The sequence below is a fragment of the Lipophrys pholis genome (genome assembly GCF_963383615.2).
Source record: "Lipophrys pholis genome assembly, chromosome: 20".
In the NCBI taxonomy this organism is placed as follows: Eukaryota; Metazoa; Chordata; class Actinopteri; order Blenniiformes; family Blenniidae; genus Lipophrys; species Lipophrys pholis.
This window is the reverse complement of record NC_137648.1, coordinates 4,703,507-4,727,442: the sequence shown is the minus strand read 5'-3', so window position 1 is coordinate 4,727,442 and position 23,936 is coordinate 4,703,507. Positions and strand designations below refer to the sequence as shown.

Genomic DNA, 23,936 nt, shown 5'->3' with positions numbered 1-23,936 from the left:
CGCAGCTGGTTTTTGTCTTCTTCTTCTTTTTTTTTTTTTTACTGTTTTGACAACGAGAAACACACCGCATGTATTTATCCTTCAACTCGGCGTAGATTTACATCCATCGGACGCCGAGGGGGTCCAGCGTATTCCCACCGTAACAGTGACAAATGTTGGCCTGCGGACGGATAAGCAGCCTCCATACTCTGTTTGAGTTCCTAATTCTCTTCTGCTTTATCTGAAGCTGCTCTCTCATCTGAAAGAAGCAACATTATTACACCTGAGTGAGGACTCACCGCTCCGCCGTTTGCCAAAGCATGAACTCAGCTGTCTGCACACAGATTGCTTTTTGCTCCGTGTGCGCGTGTATGTGTGTGTGTGTTGTTGTTGGCGATCGTGACTGGAGGGCACAATAACAGCTCCGCATCGAAGCATAGAAACCAGTTATGACACATCTTATTCTCTAAAAACACAGTTTTCTCAAAGTGTCACCTCCTGCTTGTGGACTCCACAGATCTCCACTGCCCACAGCAAATCAACAGAATTAGCAACGCTACACATTAAACCTTGAATGTGTGTGTGTGTGTGTGTGTGTGTGAGGCGTTTTTAAAGATTTATTTCTGCATCACACATGTGGGGATGTGTTAAAACTGTAATTTATGCTCTTGAGCCTTCAATCCCTTTTGAAAGGGGGCGCTAGAGCTCTCTTGCGGATGACTATGGGGCTCTCTGGCTGTGTCGGCTCCAAGTTTCCGATTTCAAAATGGCTGCGCAGTGTGACATGTTCACAAAGACGCTGTTTTTATGTGGTTTTTTTTTTATAGCATTTAATACTGCAGTGGTTCTTCTGCCCTTGTTACCTGGGAGACTGTCTCTATATTTTCCTTTGGAGGCTCATGTTTTTGTAAATCTGTTCCCCCACCTGTGTTCGGTTTCAGCAAAATCTGAAAAGTAGGTTTGAATAAATGTATTTTTCAAGATTTCTACTTGCAGTGCAACGTGTGTGTTATCAAAACAAGTTTGTTTTTTCTTCTATAAGTTTTTTTTTCTGAGGATTTGACCTTAACTTTTAGGAGTACTTCAGCACCTTTGTGATTTGAAAGTAGTTTCTTAGAGATGACCCTAGTGAATAGTTCTTCTGCACACGTGTGAGTAGATAACAGCAAAGAGTGTCATGACTCCCGTATTCTCCTGGAACTTGGCATGTTTGGACTTGAGAGTCACCCGGAATAACAATCCAACTTGGACGATTGTCCATGCAAATGTCTGTGTGCTCACGTTTTTTAATGTTCATAGCGTTTTGTTCTCTGCCTGCATGTGTGTGTGTGATTTCATCACGGACATCGTTTTCAGCGTTTCTGATGTTTCTGGGTAAACGGACGTCGTTTTCAAAATGTTGTCTTGTAAATGCGAAACTTCTCTGAAAGGAAAATGGGAAAAACGATGAGTTTTCACTTGAAATGTTGTCGCGTAAACGGCGCCTAAGAAAAGCACCCGTTGCTTTTTTTTATTAGCTCGCTCACCTGTGTTTGGCTTCAATGGGATATTTCTGCAACTCAAAGACGGAAAAAGCTTCCTGCTGCTGTCCAGTTGTATTGGAGTTTGGAAATCCATACTTTTTTTTTTTTTTGGGTTTTGTTGAATGGTAACCAATAGTAATGAGTCAAGCCCCGCCTCCTTTGGGTCAGTATCCTGACCATAAACCCAGTCCAGCTTCAACCAATCCTGTTTTCCATTTGAGAGAGGGCTGCATACTACCTGAAGTCCTAACATCAACCCTATGTTAGACTGTTTTGTTTGGTTTAACAGCGTGACTGTTCTTAATGTTGTGTTTGCCTTTTTTCACTTTTTACAGTCCGTTTACATTCTGTGTGGCTTTATCGTTTTGGAGGCATTCAGCTTGTGTCGTCAGTTAAACCGTTTTCTTTGGGGCTGTAGCGTCACACAGTGACATCTTCTTGTTTTTTCACTGGTTTTAAGCAGAACAAGAGTTTGAGCCTCCTCTGTGTGGAGTGTATTGGTTTTAAAACGTCCGTTCTATGGGTGATTTTTCAGGGTATGATTTCAAAACTTGACTCCTTTATATCTTTTAAAAATGCGATATTGGCATCAGAAAGCTGCTGATGGTCTTTGTAAGCCCATCTCACAACCGTTCTGCAACTGGACCAAAGGAGCCACGCGTATTCTTTGAATTCTTTCATTTTCTGGTTCATGTACTTCAGAAGTGGCTTTTGTAAATACATAATGGAGCCAATTGACATTCACCTTGAAAGCAAAGTGCTGCCTCACGCCACCGCTACCGGTTCTCTAGGCAAGGAGCTGAGAGAAGAATTTCATGCATGCTTAAGTTTGTGCCGGCACTTTCCTCCAGCATGGACTCACCCAAGTGTCATCCCGGCATTTCCCACAGGTAACGTCACCTCCTGCTTGATGGAAAACTCCAACATTCAGTACTCCCGTTACCACGATTAAACATTTACCAGCAGATTTTTGCGTGATGGCATCAGATTTCTAGGCATGTTTTGCTTTCCGTGACATGAACTGGTGTTTCCTGAGGGGTAAAAGCTTGCGTGGCTCGATATTGTACAATGGATGAGTGGTGTTTTTACCGTATTTCCCAGAGTAGAAGTTGACTTATACTCAGGTGAAACTTGTAGTCCTTAAAGTACAGTACGTAGAAACACCATAAAACATTCTAACAGAGGCTGCATCGATCTTGTAGGTGGTTTGGGAGCTTTTTGGATGATTTGCTCGCTGGTTGTGTTGTCAGGGTGAATTAAAGAGCTTCTTTTTTTCTGTCAATGTTAAAAAAGAATATGGAAGACTTTGGGTTTTTGTAGAAAATGGTGTCATCTGTAAAGCAGAGGTGGGAAATTAAAGGAGCCACATGATACACGAGGACTGCTGTTTAGAGCCGAACCATCAGATGAAGTCAATTCTAAAGAAATGAGCATTATGTTAAATGGTTTTGCTTCATGTACTGTGAGCCCTCATCTGTGGGAGGTAACAGCTGCTGGTCAGAGCAGTGGAGCTGGGTTAAAGTACGCTCACAAGCATGATTCCTACATCGAGAGATAAAAAGCTACAACCTGCAGAATCACAACAGTTGTGTTTATTTCACCACACACGGTATCTTTTTTTTTTTTCTTTCTAAAATCTCACTGACCTCTCGCGGGCCGGTCAGAGACGACCAGAGGGCTGCATGCGGCTGAACAATGCCCAGGTCTGCTGTAACGTGTCGTACAAAAACTTGAAAACACAACTAATGCCGCAGCAAACAACAAGCAACACAAACACACACACCACACACACACACAATCCGACCTTGAAAAGCTAGTGGAAACATCTGGCTCAGCTTCGTCCCACATTTTCTTGTTGTTTTCACTCTCCTTTTCCTTCATTATTCATCCCATTATTCATGTTGTGTTGTTTTATTTATGTTTTACATTCTTATCTTTAATTAACAGTCCAACACGGATATTAAAAGACTGGGAGAGACATGAAGAGGCTGGGCGACACAAGGCCACGATCTATCTTAAAGAGACCAAAAAAAAAACCAAAAACTTTACTCGTAAATGAGTTTTATGAATAAATTACCCCCCCAAAAATTAAATAAGATAGATCGGCCCAGACAGCCCGTCACTGGCTCTCTCACTCTCTTATCCATCTCTATTTGTTCACAGGGGACATCACTCAGAAGGGTTATGAGAAGAAGAGATCCAAGCTGATCAGGGCATATGTGCCACATGCTGGAGGTAATTTAGCAGCCTCTGACCCCCTCCACACACCTCGAGTCAGTTCAGTTACTCCCGCAGCACTACCTGAGCATCGATCGGGCGTCATAGCAGATACAGCGGCGATGATACTGAACTCCATGCCATCGATTCAGTGCTTAGCCGCCACCGCCGCCATTAGTGAATGTAGGTTAGGGCTCCCCAGAGCTCAGCTTGGGCCTGCTCCTCTGTATCTGAGCGCGTTACAGCCACTGCCTACACACACACACATACACACATATATATATATATACGCACAGGGCCCTACAGGCTTCCTTGCTGCAAACATCCATCACACAATCCGGTTTATCCTCATCGTTTATTACAGGCTTTAGCAGTAATGGGTCACAGGATGCTGAGAGATGTTCTGTCGGATAGAAGAGATACAGTTACCACATTTTATGATTTTATTTCCTCTTACTTTCCTGTTATTTTGTGTTTATTAAACCAGAAAAATCTGATTTTTCTGCCGAATCCAATCATCTCCATGTTTGTGTTCCCTTTTCTTGGCGCTACATCTACGGCTTCTGTCAAACGCATACGTGCAAATGTGTGTTTGTGTGTGCGTGTGTGTGTTTATATATATATATATATATATCTGTGTGTGTGTCCGCCTGCTTGTCTGCTCGCCTCTTTAGGTATGGAGGGGCCTATGTCCCACAGGGCCCCACTCGGTCCGCCCTCTGCGGCCCGTTTCCACCGGCGGAGGACGTCCGGCACCAGAGACGAACGCTACCGATCAGGTAACCACACACACACACACACACACACACACACACACACACACACACACACACACACAGGTCGATGGTGTTTGTCGGGACTTTACTTTCTAAAACATCTACAGGTTTTGAAAAATACAAGGTTATTTATTTGACAAAAAAGGGCGGTATTGATGATGCAGGGGCGGGTACTGTCCATATTTAGAAGATAAGCTTAAAAATATATCTTTATAATGACTTCCAGCATAATTTAAAACGTATTTCTTCAATTGTGGTCCCCACTAAATGGCTATACAGCTTAAATCCCCCATGAATATAGCTATTCAAGCACACTTACACATAAACACAGAGAGAATGCAAACAAAACAATATGTAATAATGAAGTCTGGAATTAAATCAGCTGAACCTTTATAATAAAATATTGCGACTAAGTAAAAAGTGAGAAAATAAAAAGAATTAACATTTTTGACAATAAATCTTGTATAGTTAAGGAAAAACATTTTATTTCAGAATAAACATGCATAAAAAATGTATCTATTCATAGCATCTTTGTAAAATGATTAGGTGGTAACTTATTTGAGGAAATGACTTGCTATTTAAAATAAAATAAAAAGAAATCTGACAGAATACTCATCTCTCTTTTGCAAGTCCTAAGAAATAGAGAGAAATTATCCTAATAATGATAATAATTATGTTAGACAGAATAAATAAACAATATTTCTGAGACTGCAATCCAGAATTGAGTCAAAAAAAATAAAAAACTTCGAGGAATTATGTTTTCAAGAAAAGTGTCTATAATTTTATAAAAAAAAATTAAAGACTAGAAATGCATATAAATAATAATAATAAAACATTAGGGCAATAAATTTAGATTTTGTTTAAAAAAATGATTAAAGTCTCTCCAAATATATTTGAAAAAATCTTTAAATTAAACTTTTTGGGGGAATTCATAAAAAAAATTTTTAATTCTTAATGATAAAATCCAAATGTGATGTTGAACAAAATCTAATTTATGGAGAATATACAAAGACATAAGGGGGATAAACGCTGACTGTTTTTTAATTCTGTACAGCCTTGAAGGTAAAACAGTGACGGCCTCACAAACACACCCAAACTGACGAGACACTCTGCAACCTTGAAAGTGAGCACTTCTTTTCCCTCCTTCACGTCTCCCCTCCCTCCCCGCTGTCCTCAGACGTCCACACCGAGGCGGTGCAGGCCGTGTTGGCGCGGCATGTTGAGAGGAAGGTGGCGGTGCCCATGCCCTCCAAAAGACGCTCCCTGGTGGTGCAGACCTCCATGGATGCATACACGCCTCCAGGTGATGACACACACACACACACACACACACACACACACACACACACACACACACACACACACACACACACACACATACACACACATACACACACACTCATGGTTATCTCATCTGAGCTGGGTACCACTAAGCTTAAAATATGACCTCAGGGGAGTCCGCATGTGCCCAGACAGGATTATATGGCCATGCCAAGTCTGTCTGACGGAAACTGCTCATCTCACCAAAAAAAACGCAATAAAATCCCCCCCACCCCCCCCAAACTGCACATTTTGCACATTTCTGAGGCGTGCAAACCCACTGACTGACTTACAGTGAAAGTCAGTCCCGCACGGCTACTGTACAATCAAAGATTATTGAAGAAATGCGGAATCTTTGCAGGTTTTTCAGTATTTTCTTACACAGTCTGAAAAATGACACGAGCATGGCTGAAACAGGAACACGGCTTTGACCTTTAACTCGAATCTGAGCCCGTCAGATTGAACGTAATCAGAGTTGATGGCATAATTTTGGATGCTGATTGAATTTTAATGAAGGAAATGTAATAGGTTTTCGCGCCTGTAATTTGCCTTTTGACCTTTGAGAAAACCTGCCGTCTCACCGAATCCTGAGACGCTGGTGTTGCTCCTGAAATGGAAGCTTTCTCGTCACGCTGGAGTTTAGCGTGCCCCGATCCTCCAGGTTTTACATGATTAACTCGTTCAAAAGGGGTAAATTCAGTCTCTTCTGCGAAGTGCAGCCTGAAGCCAGCTCTAACTAAATTGCTTCTTGTTTCTGTTACTACGTGAGCTGACTAATTATTGACATTTTTGTCTGTGAAGCTCCGGTTTGCTTGTTGCCTCAGCCTCTCAAAGGTCATGAAACTTCAGCGGAGAAAAGGCTGAGTCATGCTCGCAGGGCTTTCTTTGAAATATTGTGTTACAGACTTGAATTGAACTGAAAACCTCACATCTGTTAGTGATAATCAGATGTGGACCCTGGCTCGTATTGAACCTCTGAGGAGGGATCGTGCATGAGCACTAACATGAGCCTATTGTCAAAGCACAATGACTTACAGAGTTCCGCGTGTGTGAATATTAACATATGTGTGTACTTAGAGTTACACAGTTTTTTTGTTGTTTTTCTTCAGAGATCTGTGCATATGTCGTAACTGTTTTGCCCTCAGCCTTGACTCGCAGGCTCACTTTTGTCCTCTCTGATGCCTAACTTGAAGGCTCATTTTACTTCAGGGGCCACATCCAGCGTAATTTGATCTCAAGTGTGCAGGACCAATACATTATATTATTATAATATATAAACGACAACTAGAACTCAAAAGCTCTGTTTCTATTTTAGTGCAATAATCCATTAATATATCATTAAGAAGTTCACATTTAATGAACTATCCTTTTACAACACATGACAAACCGGAAATTTTAATAAAAGAACTGCAACTTCAACAATATTACGGCTCAGTTCACCATGTGCTTTACACATTAGAGATCACAGTTGGTTTTAATTATACAGTTGACATCTTCATAGGCATGAAACATTCGGCCACATGTAGCTGGAACTCAAAAACATAGTCGGCTAGTTCATATTATGGTCAGAATAACTAGAAATGATCTTTAATGTAGATTCATTTCTAAAGAATAGTAATCACCTGAACTGATTCACCACATAATTCAAACTAAAATGGGAAGAAGATAAACTATATCCCAATGCGTCCCCAGTGGTCTATTAAATATACTCGTCTTGTGGGCCGATCTGGACTCTCCAGTTGGCCACAGGTTTGAAACCCTTGCTTTAAAGCTAAGTACAGGCCAAAACTCCGCCTGTCAGTCTAAACCATGGGCAACAAAATCCCACCGTTATGGCAGGAGACTAAAATCCACCCTGAAAAAGAAAATCTGATTAAGATCAATCTATCTGGCACTGCGGTAAAAAACAATAAAATTTTTGGTTATTGTAGAAAACACAACTATCATTATACACAGACTAATATACACGTGCCTGCACCAGACATAGTGCTGCTATAACAATCTCATACACCATAAACCTTCCTGAATGGAAACTCCCACACAAGCTCTCAGAGGAAGGCTTTAGAAACTGGAGGCAGGAATCTCATCACATTCAGCCACACCATTCTTAATGAGGTCCAACAGTGAAGTCAGTGACGGTCTGTCTCACACAGTCGGATTCCCACTTCATCCCGAAGGTGCTGATAAAACTGGGAAAGTCGAGCCAGAGGGGAACTGCTCAGTGCCTCTAGTCCTGAAACATAGGAGCAAGATACAAATCCCCTCTCGGAGAGGGAAAATGTTTTCCTGTTTCTCACCTGCGGCTCGTCACACCAACTACAAAAAGAAAGAGAAACAACATTTACAAATACAACAGAATGTAAACAACACAGGAACCGCTTACCCTGAACATTACAGCTACTCAGTATAACGGGATGTAAAACAATAATCCACATGCAAGAAAAGTTCCATTACAAAAGACTGAAATGTCATAAATTCGCAAAATTAAGCAAATTCCAAATTTTGGAAAACTCAAGGGAAAATAAAAAATGGCGAAGGCAGCAAACTGCCCCTCTCCTGAAAGGCTGCTGGTGGAAACTGCACATGTGATTGGAATGTAAATTAGGGACAAGAGAAAGAGCACTGTTGTTAGGAAGCGCAAATACATGAACACAATCTCCTTCAGTGTTTGTATTTATGGTAAATCATCACACATCGCATGTTCTAATCTAATATTGTACATCCAGAGACAAATGTGTGTTAAATGATTTTTAAATGAAGCTGGTGATGAATGTTGTTTTTTTAATCTGTCAACAAACAAACTCTGTTGTCTTCAATGCTTTGTATTGACGAATAATGGCGGCCACTGACTCTCACCAGGCCTGTCCCCCCTGTGCTCAGACTCCTCGTCGGGCTCAGAGGAGGAGGCGGGGCCGGGCGACGACATGTCGGGCATGGAGCACTGGATGAGTCGCCCCCCGCAGCTAGGCCCCGCCCACCTGGGCTCCACCTCCTCCTCGTCCTCGTCCACGCAGAGCGGCGGCAGTGGGAACGCCGGGCGGCTGGCCGACTCCCTGGCGCACACGCACATCTCACACCTGGCGCACACACACCTGGCACACACACACCTGGGCCAGTCGCACCACCTGTCGCAGTCGCACCACGGTGAGTTGGCGTACAGCGGCGTGGATTTATAAGTCCGATCACCAGGACTCATTTTAAACCTTAAAGAAAAGAAGAAAAAAAATCTTTATTTTCACTGGAGCCAAAGTTTATTTCTTCTCAATTACAGTTATTAAGTTTGGTCTGGTAGTTTTGTAAAATATAACAAACCTTAAAATACATTGCAAATCTTTAAAAAACAAATTTCCTCCTTTAAGTGTGACAATTGGTTTAAAAAAAATCAAAGTGACATTTTTTTATATTCAAGATATTCTAGGAGCAGTTAAAGAAAAAAATCATAATAGTTTTTATAATAAAAACAATAATATTTCAAACTAAAAATATAGATTTAAAAGATATTCCATTCTTCAATAATTTATATTTAAAGAAACTGCATTCAGGTTTGATAGAAAATAAAAGAAATTATAGTGGGACTTGCAGAAAAGTCCAACTAAAGGAAAAAATGTTGGGTACGGTAATATAATTTTTTATTATTATTATTATTTCAATATGTAGCCATTCATTTTTTTTGGCCTAATCTATTGTATTATCCTCCTGTAGTTTGTGTGTGCTAATTATAAAAAACATAAGACACATTTATTAATTTATTAAACGCTCTTCTTGTTTTCTTTAGTCAAAGTAGGATAAATCGAAGCCACAATTAATCTTATTATTTCATGAAAAATATATTAGTAAGATTGAATATAATCTGTGGATAATTTATTATGATTTAGTTATTCATAACACTTGTGAGTTATTCTGATGTTAAGTCTGAAAATGCAGTGAAGTGTACAGTGCAAGTTGCGACCCCAGTTAAAGGGAGCAACTGCATGCACACTTTTTCTTCTCCCTTTGATGTATTATGATAATATATGAAATATGCAGTATTATGCAAAGTTTTTCGGTCTGTCTGGAAGAAAAGATACTATTCATGAAATATCAACAAGATCTAACTCATGTTGAAATTTCGACAAGAAAGCTCTTGATTGGTTCCAGATTCACTCTGCAGCAGAGTACAATGATGGCAGTCATACCACCAGTGTTATTAAGTCCTATTTTAGGATATACAGGAGAAATAGGAGTCATGGATATGATGGTATGTCCCACACAGAGAAATGATCTCAGTGTCAAGGAGTCAGCTTGAGTTCACAAACTGTTCAAGAACTGACAGGTTGTCACACTGAATACTATTCATGTACTTTGTTTTGTGTCTGATGCCTAGAACGTTCTCCGCAGGATCTCACAAACTGATGTGTTGTTTTCAGTATTTTTCTTGTATTACTCAAACATTCGCAGTTACGACTCCTGATTATGTTAAGGCTGCCGTGTGTCATCGCCTCCAGGTATCGGACACCTCTCTCTGAAGAGGAAGGGAGCGCTGAGCGTGGCGGAGAACGGCGGATCTCTGCGACGGTCCTGCGAGTTTGGCTCCGACATGCTGTGGCCTCCTCCGCTGGAGTCCGACGGTAAGTCCAAGTTTTACCTCAGAAGTGAAGCGGCAAAGTCACTTTTCCACAGTGCGATAAAAGCCACGTTTCATCGTAATGTTGGATGCATTAAAGAAAAAACTATTTCATGTGTTTATAACAGTACATTTCAGTAGGATATGTCAAGTAAAGCGAATTAAGACAAAGTAGTTTTGATTTTTGTTTCCAAAAATCCCCCAAAATGGCTGTTCATTTCTTCTTTGAACTTTTTAATTTTATCTGTAAAAGTGAATATGTTTCTGCTGTGATGATAAATCTGAATTATATTGAATGTCCTTATTGAAATATAAAAAGTTTTTAGTGACTTTGAATATCAACTTTAAATGAATGGGGGGAAAAAATCAAATAATAATAAGTTCAAAATATCAGACTAAAAATTTAGGTTTGAAAATGCAGGTTTCATGTTCGATTTTTCATTTATTCTTTTTGACCGCCGAAACGCGTCTTAAACTTGACCCCTGACCTCCGCCATCCCGCCTCCTCCTCCTCCTCAGAGAACCACTCGGCGCCTCCGGACGTGACGGGATACTCGTCGGACTCGTCCCACTCCCACACGGAGCGCCACCACATGGCCAACATGGGAACCATCGCCAGGAACACGCAGAAGTATGGCAACGCGGAGCGCATGGAGACCGGCGACGGTAAGAGCGCAGTCACCGTCGCCTCCACCGGAGACCGGCAGAGTAAAAATAGCGTCTCTTTAATCAGAAAGTGCGCTCAAATTGGACCAGCGCCTCGGAGAGCTGGCCAATTACACCGTTTGTGTTGATGTCAGTCCCCTGGATACACCGACTCTTCTTTTTATGACTTAAAGTTCGCTGACAGAGCAGCTTTTTCTGCACATCTCACACTCACACTGATAGAAACACAGAAATGAGAACCATACTCCCAAATAACACTGTACAATTTAGAAAATAGAGTGGGTTGACTTATTGGAAAACAAAATATCTTTCTTTTTCATCATTTAAGTGAATTGTTGCTTTTAAATCTCTGGATGGAAAAGATAAATTATTGAAAATGAATCCCGGATGTGTAGAGTGAAGATCTAAGTGGTGACGATAAAGATGAAATATGAAGGAAAAAAATGTAAAAAGTTTTAGCCAAAATGTCTAGGGCAGGGGTGTCAAACATAAATCTCTTAAGAGTAGGAATCGAAATTAAAATGAGAAGCGTAAAAATAAAGGAAATATCTAGATATGGATGACCGATTGAGGAGAATAAATAACAAAATAAATGACATTGAAGATATCTTTTTAAAGAATTCTTACTTTTTGGTGTTTATAGTCTGTAAATTTCTTTGTTACTGTTTTTGAAAAGTTCTATCCAAATAAGGTAAATTGTAGAAACTGCAATGATAATCGGTTCTCACCACGTCTTCACCGTACCGCCCTAATCTCATCTCATATCTGTGACTTCTGAGGTTTTGACCGACTGTCCGTCTCTCTCTTGTCTTTCAGGCGTCCCCGTCAGCAGCCGCGTGTCGGCGAAGATCCAGCAGCTGGTGAACACGCTGAAGCAGCCGCGCAGACCTCCACTTCGAGAGTTCTTCGTGGACGACTTCGACGAGCTTCTCGAGGGTTAGAAACCAACCTCTCTGCTTTCAAATGATCCGCATCAGCAATTCAACTCAGAACGAGTGAAAACATCCAAACAGGAAGTTGTCCGTATCGGCCAGGAGAAACAGGAAGTTACTTATTATCCATATATTGGCGATGAAAAACAAGAGGTTATCAATTATCAGTTACAGTGTCGGTCCTAAGTAGCAGGAAGGCATTGGTTATCAGTAACTATCGGTCAGGAGAGAAAAGGAACTTATCGTTATCTGTATCAGTCATGAGAAGCAGGAAGTTGTCAATTATGATTAGCTGATTGGGTAATGAGAAATTGGTGTTGGGCACAAAAAGCAGGAAGTCACCGTTATCTGTATCTGTATTGGGAGCAAGAAGTTAATGGTATCGGTCTGAAGAAGCTGCACGTTATCGTTCTCAGTCACAGTATCTGTGATGAAAAGCAGGAAGATATCAGTTACTAGTATCGCGTCAATATTCATATGACTAAAACTTTTATTGTGCATCCCTTGTCTGGATTCCTGTTTTCTGACAGTTTCACGGTTTGTGCAGCGCGAACATCATTCCAAAGCTACTAATGTAGTTTTTGCACTCTTCCCCTCAGTGCATCTCTGTTATTAACAGGTATTCCTAATTAATTCTGGCGCATTTGAAGTGTGATTACGGCTTCTCCTCAGCTGCCACACCTTTTTTTTGGCTCAATGTTTCCAAACAAGCAAACAGTTTTTTTTTGTTTTTTTTCTTTTCGCACGCTGCTGATGTTAATGAGTAATGAGTCTTTCCGTCTCCAGTCCAGCAGCCAGATCCGAACCAGCCGCGGCCGGAGGGTGCGGAGATGATGCCCGTGCGAGGAGAGGCGCTCGGCGTGGTCACCAACTGGCCCCCGTCCCTGGAGGCGGCGCTCCAACGCTGGGGAACAATCTCACCCAAAGCCCCCTGCCTCACCAGCTTGGACACGGCGGGGAAGCCCCTCTACGTGCTCACATACGGTACTCCGCTCACTGAAAAGTACCGATTTCACACCACTGCTCGAGGGCAGAAATTTGACCATGTTCATTGCATAACTATGAAAAATAAACTTCAAGGTCTTGAAGCATAGAAAAACAAAACCTTTGGATTAAAATGTCCCTGTAAAGGATTCTGGATGATTCTTCATCAGATGAAGTGTTGATGGGAGATTAAATCATGTAAAACTTCAATGCCGTCAGCGCTTTGTTTCAGACAGCAGGTTTTCATCACCGGTCTTGACGCCAGAACCTTGTGTGTTTTCAATAAACTCTGAGTGCAGGAATCTAATCCCCACTCCTTGGTTTCATACCTCTTCTCGCCTTTGCACCTGTCCACCAACTGTGCATTAGGCCGCGCTTGCTTTTAAGTATAATCCATCTACTCTCCAGACGTCGATCACTGCCTCTCCTGACGGCTGAAAACCCTTAAATGTCACCACTTTAGACCGTTTTTTTTTTTTTTCCTCGTTTTTTTTTTTCTCATTTATTGACTTTATGTCCTCGAAATAGAAATCCCAAGAACACACGCACTCACTCATACCCTCAGTATGATCTCAGCCTCTCTCTCTCTCGCTCTCTCTCTCACTCTCTCACTCTCTCTCACCCTCGTATCCTGTGTCCCGCTCCCTGCAGGGAAGCTGTGGTCTCGCAGCATCAAGCTTGCCTACAACATCCTCCACAAACTGGGCAGCAAACAGGAGCCCATGGTGCGACCGGGCGATCGGGTGAGTCACCCTCCCACATGCATCGCACTGCATCTTTTCACCGTCTTTATTTTAGCTCCTTTCACTCCGGCTGCTTTGTTTGTGTGGGCTGGTGGTCTGTGATGATTCAGCAAGACTTTCATGTGTTAGACCTGAAAACTGCATGTTTGTGTAGATTTTTGTATCAGTAAGAATTTGATTCACATAAATCGACTATTTTACATCAAATTAGCTATTACGACTATTTCGCTCCAAATAATCAACAGAATGTGAAGAAATTCATGAATTGTCCAGAAGAAATAACCTCCAACGCTATCGAACGAACAGCCATCACCACTTAATCCGGCCTTGCAGTACCTCTTCGTACCACCAGATGGTGTATTGAGTCAGTGTAATGACTGACTGAAGCTACCACTGAAGGCTCACTTAATGTAGTACTTACCTTTACAGACACGTTGCACCACAGAGCATCCAAATATCGACACAAATAATGTTAAAGGGTTAGGAAGCTTCAATCTTATGCTAAACTAACAGGGCGAGAGACTGAAGTGTTCGCAGCTGTTCTAGAGATATAAAGAGTGAGGTCTAAGAGTCGTGCAGCTTTTTTTAATTAAAATGTTTCTTTTCAAGAGAGTGAGCACGTGGTGGTTTCAACAGTACAGAGACGGAACATGTTTCAACTGCAGTTGTAAATAAATGCTGCAGTGCCGCAAATCTCTACCAGTGTTTTCTTTCTCCAACTGATGAGTCAGCACCTTTCTTCTGACTCATTACAAATTACTTGGCCAAACAAACGAAACCACTGAAAAAAACAACTATTTTTTATTTTTAATCATTCTCTCTCTGTCCTTTAGGTGGCCTTGGTGTTCCCCAACAATGACCCCGTGGCCTTCATGGTGGCCTTCTACGGCTGTCTGCTGGCCGAGGTGGTCCCCGTTCCCATCGAGGTGCCGCTGAGCCGCAAGGTACCCGCTCCGCATGACGTTAATATGTGCAGAGCCGTACACTGGACGCACGACTCGGATGATGGCGCCTCATCATTTTAATCGGAAGATTTCCCTCTGACAAACACTCAAGAATAAAGATACTAAGACAACAGAAAAGAAGTGAAAGAAATTGACCAAAACAGAAAAGTGTCAGAGGAAACTAGGAAGTTGGAATCAATCTGAGCGATACACTGACGTTAGTGCTGCTTCCTCGCAGTCTGCGCATTTAACTCATGCTTTTCAGACGAAAATATTCCCAGTGAACTAAATGAAAATGTGTATTTTGAGTGGATTCAATCAAGTGACTGTGTGGAGTTTGCATGGTCTCTCTAAGCATGTCTGGGTTTTCTCCAGCGCTGTCAACCTGATTTATGGATGAACAAATACAAAAAGTCACAATAATCTGCTTTTTTTTTTTTTTTTTTTTTTTACCTATAAGTAATATAATATGTTGTTTTTTGTACAGCTTTTATTTATTTTACCGGCTTGTTAACATGTTATTTCACTAATACAGTTTTGATAATCAAAGCTGACACATAAATAAGAAAGCATCCAGTCTGATATCTCATAACAACAAATTACATTTTTTTCAGTCCAGCTTTTTCTTTATTTATTCTGCGTTATAAATGAAGAATTGCTTTTTAAAATTTTTTTTATCTGCACCTGTAAAGTCTGTTATTTCTCTGTAAATGTGACCCTGAAGCCACAGGATTAGTTTGTGTCCTGCAGGTCAGGCAGCTTAATTTTGTCCAGTGTTTCTTTGGTCACGTTAATCCTCCCTCAGTGCAACACGGCTGTGTTTCACCTGGTGATCCACGACTCTTTAAAGACACCTCGCCGTCTCATCTCCTCCTTTAAATCTCTCAGCAACAGTTCGACATCACTGGAGCACTTCTCATGTCAATCAATGTTTAAGGCAGAGGGAAGTTAAACCGTCCATTGATTCAGTCGGCTCCGATCGATCTTGAGACAGCATTCGTTAGAATGCAGAAAACTATGATTTAAATCGTCAAAGATTAAAGGAATTTTGCGATTTCGAATCTCTGATTCTGTGTATGCAGATACACAGGTAAGCCAGCCTGCACTGCTTCACCAGCTCTGCACACAGAAGGTAGTTCAGTTGGGTGCAAGTGTGCTTGCAGATGCCATTGATCACAAATGTAGTCATGCTTAAAGATTTTACATCTGCGAAAACAACGATGCTGCGTGCGTCCTTACTACAGTTCTAACAATCAGCAAAGCAAAATCCATACATTTCCATTAAAATACAGCTGTGACTCATGGTTTTTTTTGGCCAGCTATTTATTTCTCCTCTTCCTAGTAACCTAACTACAATTCTTTAAATGGTTGATTAGTTCATAATGGGAAATTGGTCATTTGCAGGTTTTTTTTTTTTTTGTTTTTTTTTTTGACAGATCCAGGACATTTCGAGCCACAAGTTAACCTCAAATATGTTTTTAAATGGTCGAGGAAACCAAAATGCTTGGAGAAAAAAACCCCACTCACACACCGGGAGATCATGCAAAACTCCACACTGCAGGACTGGACTTGAACCCACAACCAAAACCCAGACGATAACCTTCATGTAGTGTTTAAATGACCAAGATTCGTTAAAACCAGACAACAAGAGCAGAGGGTGGTTCTGGATATACAATGAGAAAACTGACTTATAACCCATCAAAAACTGCTCTCAGAAAGTGTTTTCTTTATTGTATCACCTAAAATAATGATCTGGAAATGAACTGATCACAGCAGAATTAGATCGGCCCATACTGCGAGGGTGCACATTGAAGGCTGCAGGAAAAGACTGAAAAAGCAGTAAATCTGAAAACAGTGAGGATTTCAGGTTGCACCGTTCGATTTTGTGCAGAAAACATTTTAAGGATGTACTAAAACTCTACTGCATTGAAACAAAATACGTTATTTCTAAGTCATTGTCTTATTATTTCACCGCTGTGGCCCGATAGAGATGAGTTGGGTTTATATGTGAGTGGCACTCTGGTGATGTCAACAAGTGTTTGTAAGAAAACATGAAGGCACGGAGTCGTGCTGTCCTCGGTGTGGAGGTTTGTGCTGCAGCAGTAATCCGTGTTGTTGTCTGAGCGGCCTGTGTGTGGACCCTCATGCAGACACAGCTGCTTTCTCAGTGCAGCACTGAGGTCGCTGTAGGCTTGGCACGGCTACACGGTGATTACTCGCTGCCGCAGAAAATGCCTTTTGCTGCACGTCGGTTGCTTTCCTTGAACCCCTTCCCTCCTCCTCCTCCTGCTCCTCCTGCTCCTCCTGCTCTGCATTCCTGCTGCAGGATTTTCCATAAAATTTGAGTTTGAGCTGTGTGCAGCAGCGGTGCAGCAAACATCACCAGGGCTGCAAACGACAAAAACTCCCCTTCTCAAATTGCCTTTCTCCATTTTTATTTTTTTTTTTAGGATGCCGGCAGCCAGCAGATCGGCTTTCTGCTGGGCAGCTGTGGCGTTACCGTGGCGCTGACCAGTGATGCCTGCCATAAGGGTCTTCCCAAGAGCGCAACAGGGGAGATCCCACAGTTCAAAGGTGAGCGGGAACGTCATCAGTCATGGTCTGACGTAGGGGGGGGAAGGGCTGCTCTGCAGACCAGGGGACGCTTTTCATTCAAAACGACTGCATCCACCATCAAATTGACTTTCACTGTGGCAGAAATCCAACAAACATGTGCAGATTGTGTTATTGTGGTGGCTGAAATGTGAATATTTCTATTTTCTGATTGAAAACGGACTCAAATGGATCAATTGTTTTTTGTTTACCTTCTTTTTTGCACAAAAAACTCCTAAAACCATCAGATACTTTTTATATCTTTGTTTAGAACCTTGTTTCATATATTTATTTATTTTCTTGCTTAAAAACCTCCTGCAATTATTTCATATCTGCTTTGAAAACTATTTTGTTGGCACTAAAAGGAGCATTATCCTCCTTTTTAGTGCTTCAAAAACAAGTGCAAGTTTCACATTGTTGCTGTAAAGTTACTTCTGTGTGTGTTTGGAGGTGAAAATCCGTTTTTTTTTGTGTTTTTTTTTAAATACTTCTCAAAAAAAAAATGCTTCAAGGAACAATTGTGGTTATGTTTTGGTTTTGTTTTCAAATATATCTGAAAAAACAATTGCTGAAATTCTCACACACCAGATTGCAAAGCCAATTATAAAACATTTTCATTTTTTGCCGCGCTTAAAGATCACCTCAATGTATTACATTTTAAAATACTTTTGCATGTTCTTAAAAGCTTTGCTGATAAATGCTTTTTTTTTTAAATTAAATATATATGTCTGAGAATCATGTTTTAATGTGTTTAAAGAATAGAACTTACATATTATTATTTTTATTGTACAAAAATGTGCTGAAATGATCAGTTGGCTGCTTTGAAAAACACATTTTATCTATTTTTAGGTGCTGAAACTTAAATTTCATCCTTTTTATCGAGATGAATCAACTGAATCTTTCTGTGTTTGTTATGTTTTGTGCAAAAACATGTGTTTTCATTAAATATTAAATTATGAGGTGTTTAATATTTACGGTTTAAAATGAAATCACAAGTGTGGTTGTGTTTTTAGGCTAAAAGTCTAAAATATTTCACCTGAAATATCTAAAGCGTGTTAGTTAACTTAGCTTTTTTTTGCTTTAAAACTACTGAATTTATTACAACTTTCTGAGTTTGAAGTTAGTGGACTGCTATTCAGGAAAAATCCTCAACTCAGGTGAGCAACAAGTTGTTTGCCTGTTTTAATAACTCAAAAAGCAGTTGTTGTTTTTTTCCTGATTAACTTCAGTGAAATGCAGTTTTATTTTACATATTCACATAATTTAGCAGCTCAGCTTCTATTCACAAAGTCAAAGAAAACCCGTAATTTACCATATTGGGGCAAATATTTGAAAAATGTTTGCCTTAAAAATTGGTGAAATTAGTCATTAACAAAGCAAATTTGTTTGTGTTGTACAGCTATTGGATTCTTTTACTTTTTTTGCATTCAATAACCTTATGAAATCATCATCTGTGATTAGAAGCAACCTGTTTATAAAGTAAATCTGAAGTCTGGAGGCTTTAACCAGCTTGATTTTCTATTTTTGTTTAAAAAAAAAAAAAAAAACGTGCCGTAATAATGAAATTCTTTCACTTCTGTCTGTGAGGGCGAGATCAGGTTTGTGTTTGAAATGTTTAAGCGCCGGTACAGATTCTCGTTTAAAGCTTTGGAGTTGAGGAATAAGGACGGCTTATGTTGAAATGTGAATTTCGGCAGGTATGAGTCCCGTCATGTCTCTGCTCTGTCCTCCACCCCGTCTCCCTGCAGGTTGGCCCAAACTGCTGTGGTTTGTTACCGAGTCAAAGCACCTCTCCAAACCTCCCAGAGACTGGTTCCCCCACATCAAAGACGCCAACAATGACACTGCGTACATCGAGGTGAGCCAACACACACACACACACACACACACACACACACACACACACACACACACACACACACACACACACACACACACATACACACACACACACACACACACACACACACACACACACACACAATTTACCTTTTTGTCAAATTAGAATGATTAAATAATTCCACTTGTTTAAAATAAACAGACGTATAAACAAGGCTGTAAAATTACCTAAATTAAAATGTTATAACAGCCCAACTTTGGCTTGTAACTTTGGTTACAGTCTTTGGATTTTGTTCAAGCAAACATGTTCTGAAATGTTTATTGAATTAGAAAGCGAACATCAAAAATAAGATTTATGTGGATTATTTAACAGACTAGACTAGTGGTGTCAAACGTGTGCTTCGTGACCCAAAGCCGGCCCGCAAGAGGTTCCAGTTCAAACAGATTACAGACAACTTTAGCTTTTCAATGGAAGTAACTCCTGTTTCTAAATTCACGTATGAGCGATCACACTGTTCTAGTCAGAGTAGTGTACAGAACACGACACAGAGACCTGAACCAGGAGATCCGAGGCGCGCTGATGCTACTTATTGCTATTTACGTAGCATTACCGTTAGTCATGCTGCGAGGGTGTATTGGTAAAAACATGAATACATGAATGTTGAGGCTGCAAAGAAATCTTTTAACGTTTTGTGAACGTGATTGGATTTTGCCGCTCTACATTTTGGGGGAAACTTTTGTTTATTGGTATTTATGTGTTATTATCGTATCATTTTAGTCAGCAGTCTAAACAAAATCTGCTTGTGACTCATTAATTAAAATGATTAAACTAGAAACATTTTACTGTCGTACCTCAAATCAAAACATTTGGTCCTTTTACAACGTGGTTGATGTGGGTTTTTTTTTTTTTTTTTTTTTGTGGTTATTGCCATTTCTCTTGTTATAAATTGTGTGAAAACACGTGGTAGCTTCAGTCACATTGGTGATACACACTGTAAGGTGCAGGCACAGATTCAATTCTGCAGGTATGTAATTATAAAATCTGCTAATTTATCAACAAAAATGACAATAGTGTTAGATAAACTGTCAGATTTAGCAGGAGACACTCAACAACAGAGCTCTCCTGTTGACAGACACTCCTGTGTCTCCTGTTGACTGACAGGTATTAAAAAAAAAAAAAAAAAAAAAGAGTGAGAATCTCAGTGGAAGTCTGCCTCTCCTCTGAGTTCAACCTCCCATCTGTTGTTTTCCTCGCAGTACAAAACCTGTAAGGACGGCAGCGTGCTGGGAGTCACTGTGACCAGGATCGCTCTGCTCACACACTGCCAGGCCCTCACCCAGTCCTGCAGCTACACCGAGGGTAGGTACAGCACACACACACACACACACACACACACACACACACACACACACACACACACACACACACACACACACACACACACACACACACACACACACACACACACACACACACACAGCTCATTCTGTGAGTTCATTTCTTCCCCTGCAGCTGAGACCATTGTGAACGTCTTGGACTTTAAGAAGGACGTGGGGCTGTGGCACGGCATCCTGACGGTGAGTGCTGGAGGTCATGACCTTTATTTGTTCTCATCATTACTTCTACTACAAAACATACTGACTATATTCAGTATTTTATTCCATGTAGCAAATGACCTATGGGAAAGTTTTGAAATACAGCGGGAGGTAGCAGCTCCACTGTAGTGTACACAGTATATTACTGTAAATGTTAGTAGATGATAGATGTCATGTAGTTACTACAGTAGAAATCTGATCTGATTTAGTCTTTACAAATTATTAGTCTGAAATAGCAGAGGATTAAGGGAACATTGTGTAATCCTGCAGTGAAAAAGCTGGTCTAATAATGGAGCAAAGAATGATGGGAAGTTTTTTTAACTACACCAGTACTGAACCACGTTACAGAATTATACATTGTGGAAAGTAGCAAAGGATCATGGGAGAACTTGAGGCTATTACAGTGGAAAGCTGCTATATTGAGGGTTAACTGTGGGAATTTGTTGGGCTATTAGCAAAATAAAAAAAAAGGAACATCACAGAGTATTACAGTAGAGAATAGCTCTACAGTGTGTACAGTACTATAAATATAAATGACAGCACCTGTAGAATGTAATGGCTGCCATCTAGTGTACTGACAACAGCAAAGAATTGTGGGACATTTTAAATTTTATCGTACTGTATACATTATATAATCCATGAATAGTAAAGGATTATGGGACATTACTTTTATTACAGTACATCTCTATATTGATATATGTTGCGTATAAATGTAAATAGCAAAGGATCATGGGAGAATTTTGGGCTGCTGCAATCTAAAATTGCTCGATAGCAGTATATGCAGTAATATTAGTGTGAATACCAGCGAATGGTTTGGATTTTGGAGATTTTAGGACTAATGTATCTGAAACAGCTGTTATGTAATATATACAGTACAAATCTGTTTTAGCAGAGGATTGTGGGACGTTTTGGGGAAGTTAAAAAGCAGCTCTGAGATTGTAAATTTATTCAACATACAACACTATATTATACTATTATACTTCACTGTATGAAGTTACATTATTCAGACAGTAATGTAAATATGATGAAAGAAATGAAAGGAAGTGTTTTGTCACCTGAAACATTTTTACAGCAACAGGATGTAGTGAACTTTAAAATTCTGGTTCCCAGCTGCTTGTAAGTTACTATCATAATCACACTGATTGTCACGTCTTCTCCTCGTGTGTGTGTGTGCGTGTGCAGAGTGTGATGAACATGATGCATGTGATCAGCGTGCCCTACTCGCTGATGAAGGTCAACCCTCTGTCGTGGATCCAGAAAGTCTGCCAGTACAAAGGTCAGACACACGCTGCACCGGCCTGTCCGCTCACACCCGTCCGCCAGGACCCATTAAATACACATCTCCTCCCTCTGTGTGTGTGTGTGTGTGTGTGTGTGTGTGTGTGTGTGTGTGTGTGTGTGTGTGTGTGTGTGTGTGTGTGTGTGTGTGTGTGTGTGTGTGTGTGTGTGTGTGTGTGTGTGTGTGTGTGTGTGTGTGTGTGTGTGTGTGTGTGTGTGTGTGTGTGTGTGTGTGTGTGTGTGCGCAGCCAAGGTGGCCTGCGTGAAGTCCAGAGACATGCACTGGGCTCTGGTGGCCCACAAAGACCAGAAGGACATCAACCTGAGCTCGCTGCGCATGCTGCTGGTGGCCGACGGATCGAACCCCTGTAAGGTCACGCCCGTCCCCTCGGCGAACGTGGCGTTTAGCCAAACGGGGGGTTTTGGCGGGGTGTGTTTGAGATGAGGCGCGTTGGGAAACAGATAAAAGTCTCCGGGGATCTCAGGAAAGTGGGTCACTTCACAAGAATAGAGCAGGACGTGTCCGGCTGCACATTTAGTCCAATAAATGGTTTTTCAGCCTCGCTGGAGTGGAAACGAGAGTCAAATATGACGGGAAGACTTAATTTCCTCTTCCAGACTGATGCTCTGCATGTTTTAGCTCATTAGCTTCATGCTGCTCGTTGTTTGATCCAAAACAAACACAAGTTTTTGTTTCTGCATCAAACAACTTTAAAAAAACAACAACCTTGTGATCATAGAGTCTCACATCAAAAGTAATTTGTCACTCGTTGAATTCATATATAGAAAATAATGTTGCTGCTGTATCTCAGTATTGTGTTCTTTTGTTTAATTTTATTCTCAATACAGCCAGAGGTTTTACATATTACAGCATTTCAGAGAGCAATCAGTTTGAATATGTTTTAAAGCAGCAGTGTTAAACTAAGTAAGAAGCCTAAAATATGACGATATAATAACTTTTAAATGCCAACAACTCTTAAGTTGTAGTGCAAATTCTCTAAATGATGACATTTAAAGCTTTTTTTATTGAAACTATCTGAACAGCACCATGTTTCTTTTTAAGAAACTGAGTCTGAATGCTTCCTGTTTCCTTTAAGACTTTCATTTCTCAGGCTGCACGACTTCTGCTGGGGGCTTTCAGCATCCAAGTATGGATTTAACATTAATGTAATATAACAACCAGAAACCGAGTTAGCTTTCCCTGCTGCAGTTCTGGATCAGGGTGTTATTGTATCTGCTAATCCAAAGGCTGTATGAGAAAAAGCAGTTGCTAATATTGAAAACATCCAACAGGGCAGATTGGAAGCCTGAGTCGGTCAATTCCGCCCCCGTGGACACACGTTTGAACAAGTTAACATCATATTTCTATTCAGTGTCGTTGACTCCAACTTGATCATTGATATTTTCATAATGAGTCTCTGTTTTCCTGTTTTTTTTGTATATTTTATTGTAAAAGGAAACCTTTTTGAAATGTGTCACTGCCACCAAAATCAAAATGCATCAAATTTTTCTTGCGATTGTGTTTTTTTGTTTGGTTTTTTTGTTTATCTTTCTGAGATTTGAAAATGATTGCATTCAAACACACCATTCAGACTTTTTTTTTTAGATTTGTGGTCGCATACTAGAGTAAATTTTTCCCTTTGACTGCTTTTGTTCTCACTTGACACTCCATCATGATTGTTGAAATGCTTCTGTCATACAATGTCTCATGATCTCCAGGGTCCATCTCCTCCTGCGACGCCTTCCTCAACGTCTTTCAGACCAAAGGCCTGCGAGCCGAGGTCATCTGCCCCTGCGCCAGCTCCCCCGAGGCTCTGACGGTGGCCATTAGGAGGTGAAAACACACACACACACACACACACACACGAGGAGGAGAATTTATTAACTTCCTTGTTTAACGTGTAGAAAATATCAGAAGATTAAAGTGGTGTAAATAAAGAGCAA

At 40.7% G+C, this 23,936-nt stretch overlaps 1 protein-coding gene across 1 annotated transcript in view; it reads left to right on the top strand.

Annotated features, from left to right (window-relative positions):
* Positions 1 to 23,936, top strand: part of LOC308125520 (disco-interacting protein 2 homolog C-like) — a 54,722-nt gene that overhangs the window by 12,060 nt on the left and 18,726 nt on the right. The window contains exons 2-18 of the mRNA XM_080489353.1: positions 3,666 to 3,737; positions 4,394 to 4,498; positions 5,673 to 5,798; positions 8,675 to 8,959; positions 10,300 to 10,422; positions 10,938 to 11,084; positions 11,901 to 12,020; positions 12,803 to 13,000; positions 13,652 to 13,743; positions 14,577 to 14,687; positions 17,138 to 17,261; positions 19,028 to 19,137; positions 20,376 to 20,478; positions 20,632 to 20,696; positions 21,897 to 21,990; positions 22,241 to 22,360; positions 23,712 to 23,826. Of these exons, the coding sequence (XP_080345479.1) occupies positions 3,666 to 3,737; positions 4,394 to 4,498; positions 5,673 to 5,798; positions 8,675 to 8,959; positions 10,300 to 10,422; positions 10,938 to 11,084; positions 11,901 to 12,020; positions 12,803 to 13,000; positions 13,652 to 13,743; positions 14,577 to 14,687; positions 17,138 to 17,261; positions 19,028 to 19,137; positions 20,376 to 20,478; positions 20,632 to 20,696; positions 21,897 to 21,990; positions 22,241 to 22,360; positions 23,712 to 23,826 (2,110 nt within the window). The remainder of the gene's footprint in view (positions 1 to 3,665; positions 3,738 to 4,393; positions 4,499 to 5,672; positions 5,799 to 8,674; positions 8,960 to 10,299; positions 10,423 to 10,937; positions 11,085 to 11,900; positions 12,021 to 12,802; positions 13,001 to 13,651; positions 13,744 to 14,576; positions 14,688 to 17,137; positions 17,262 to 19,027; positions 19,138 to 20,375; positions 20,479 to 20,631; positions 20,697 to 21,896; positions 21,991 to 22,240; positions 22,361 to 23,711; positions 23,827 to 23,936) is intronic.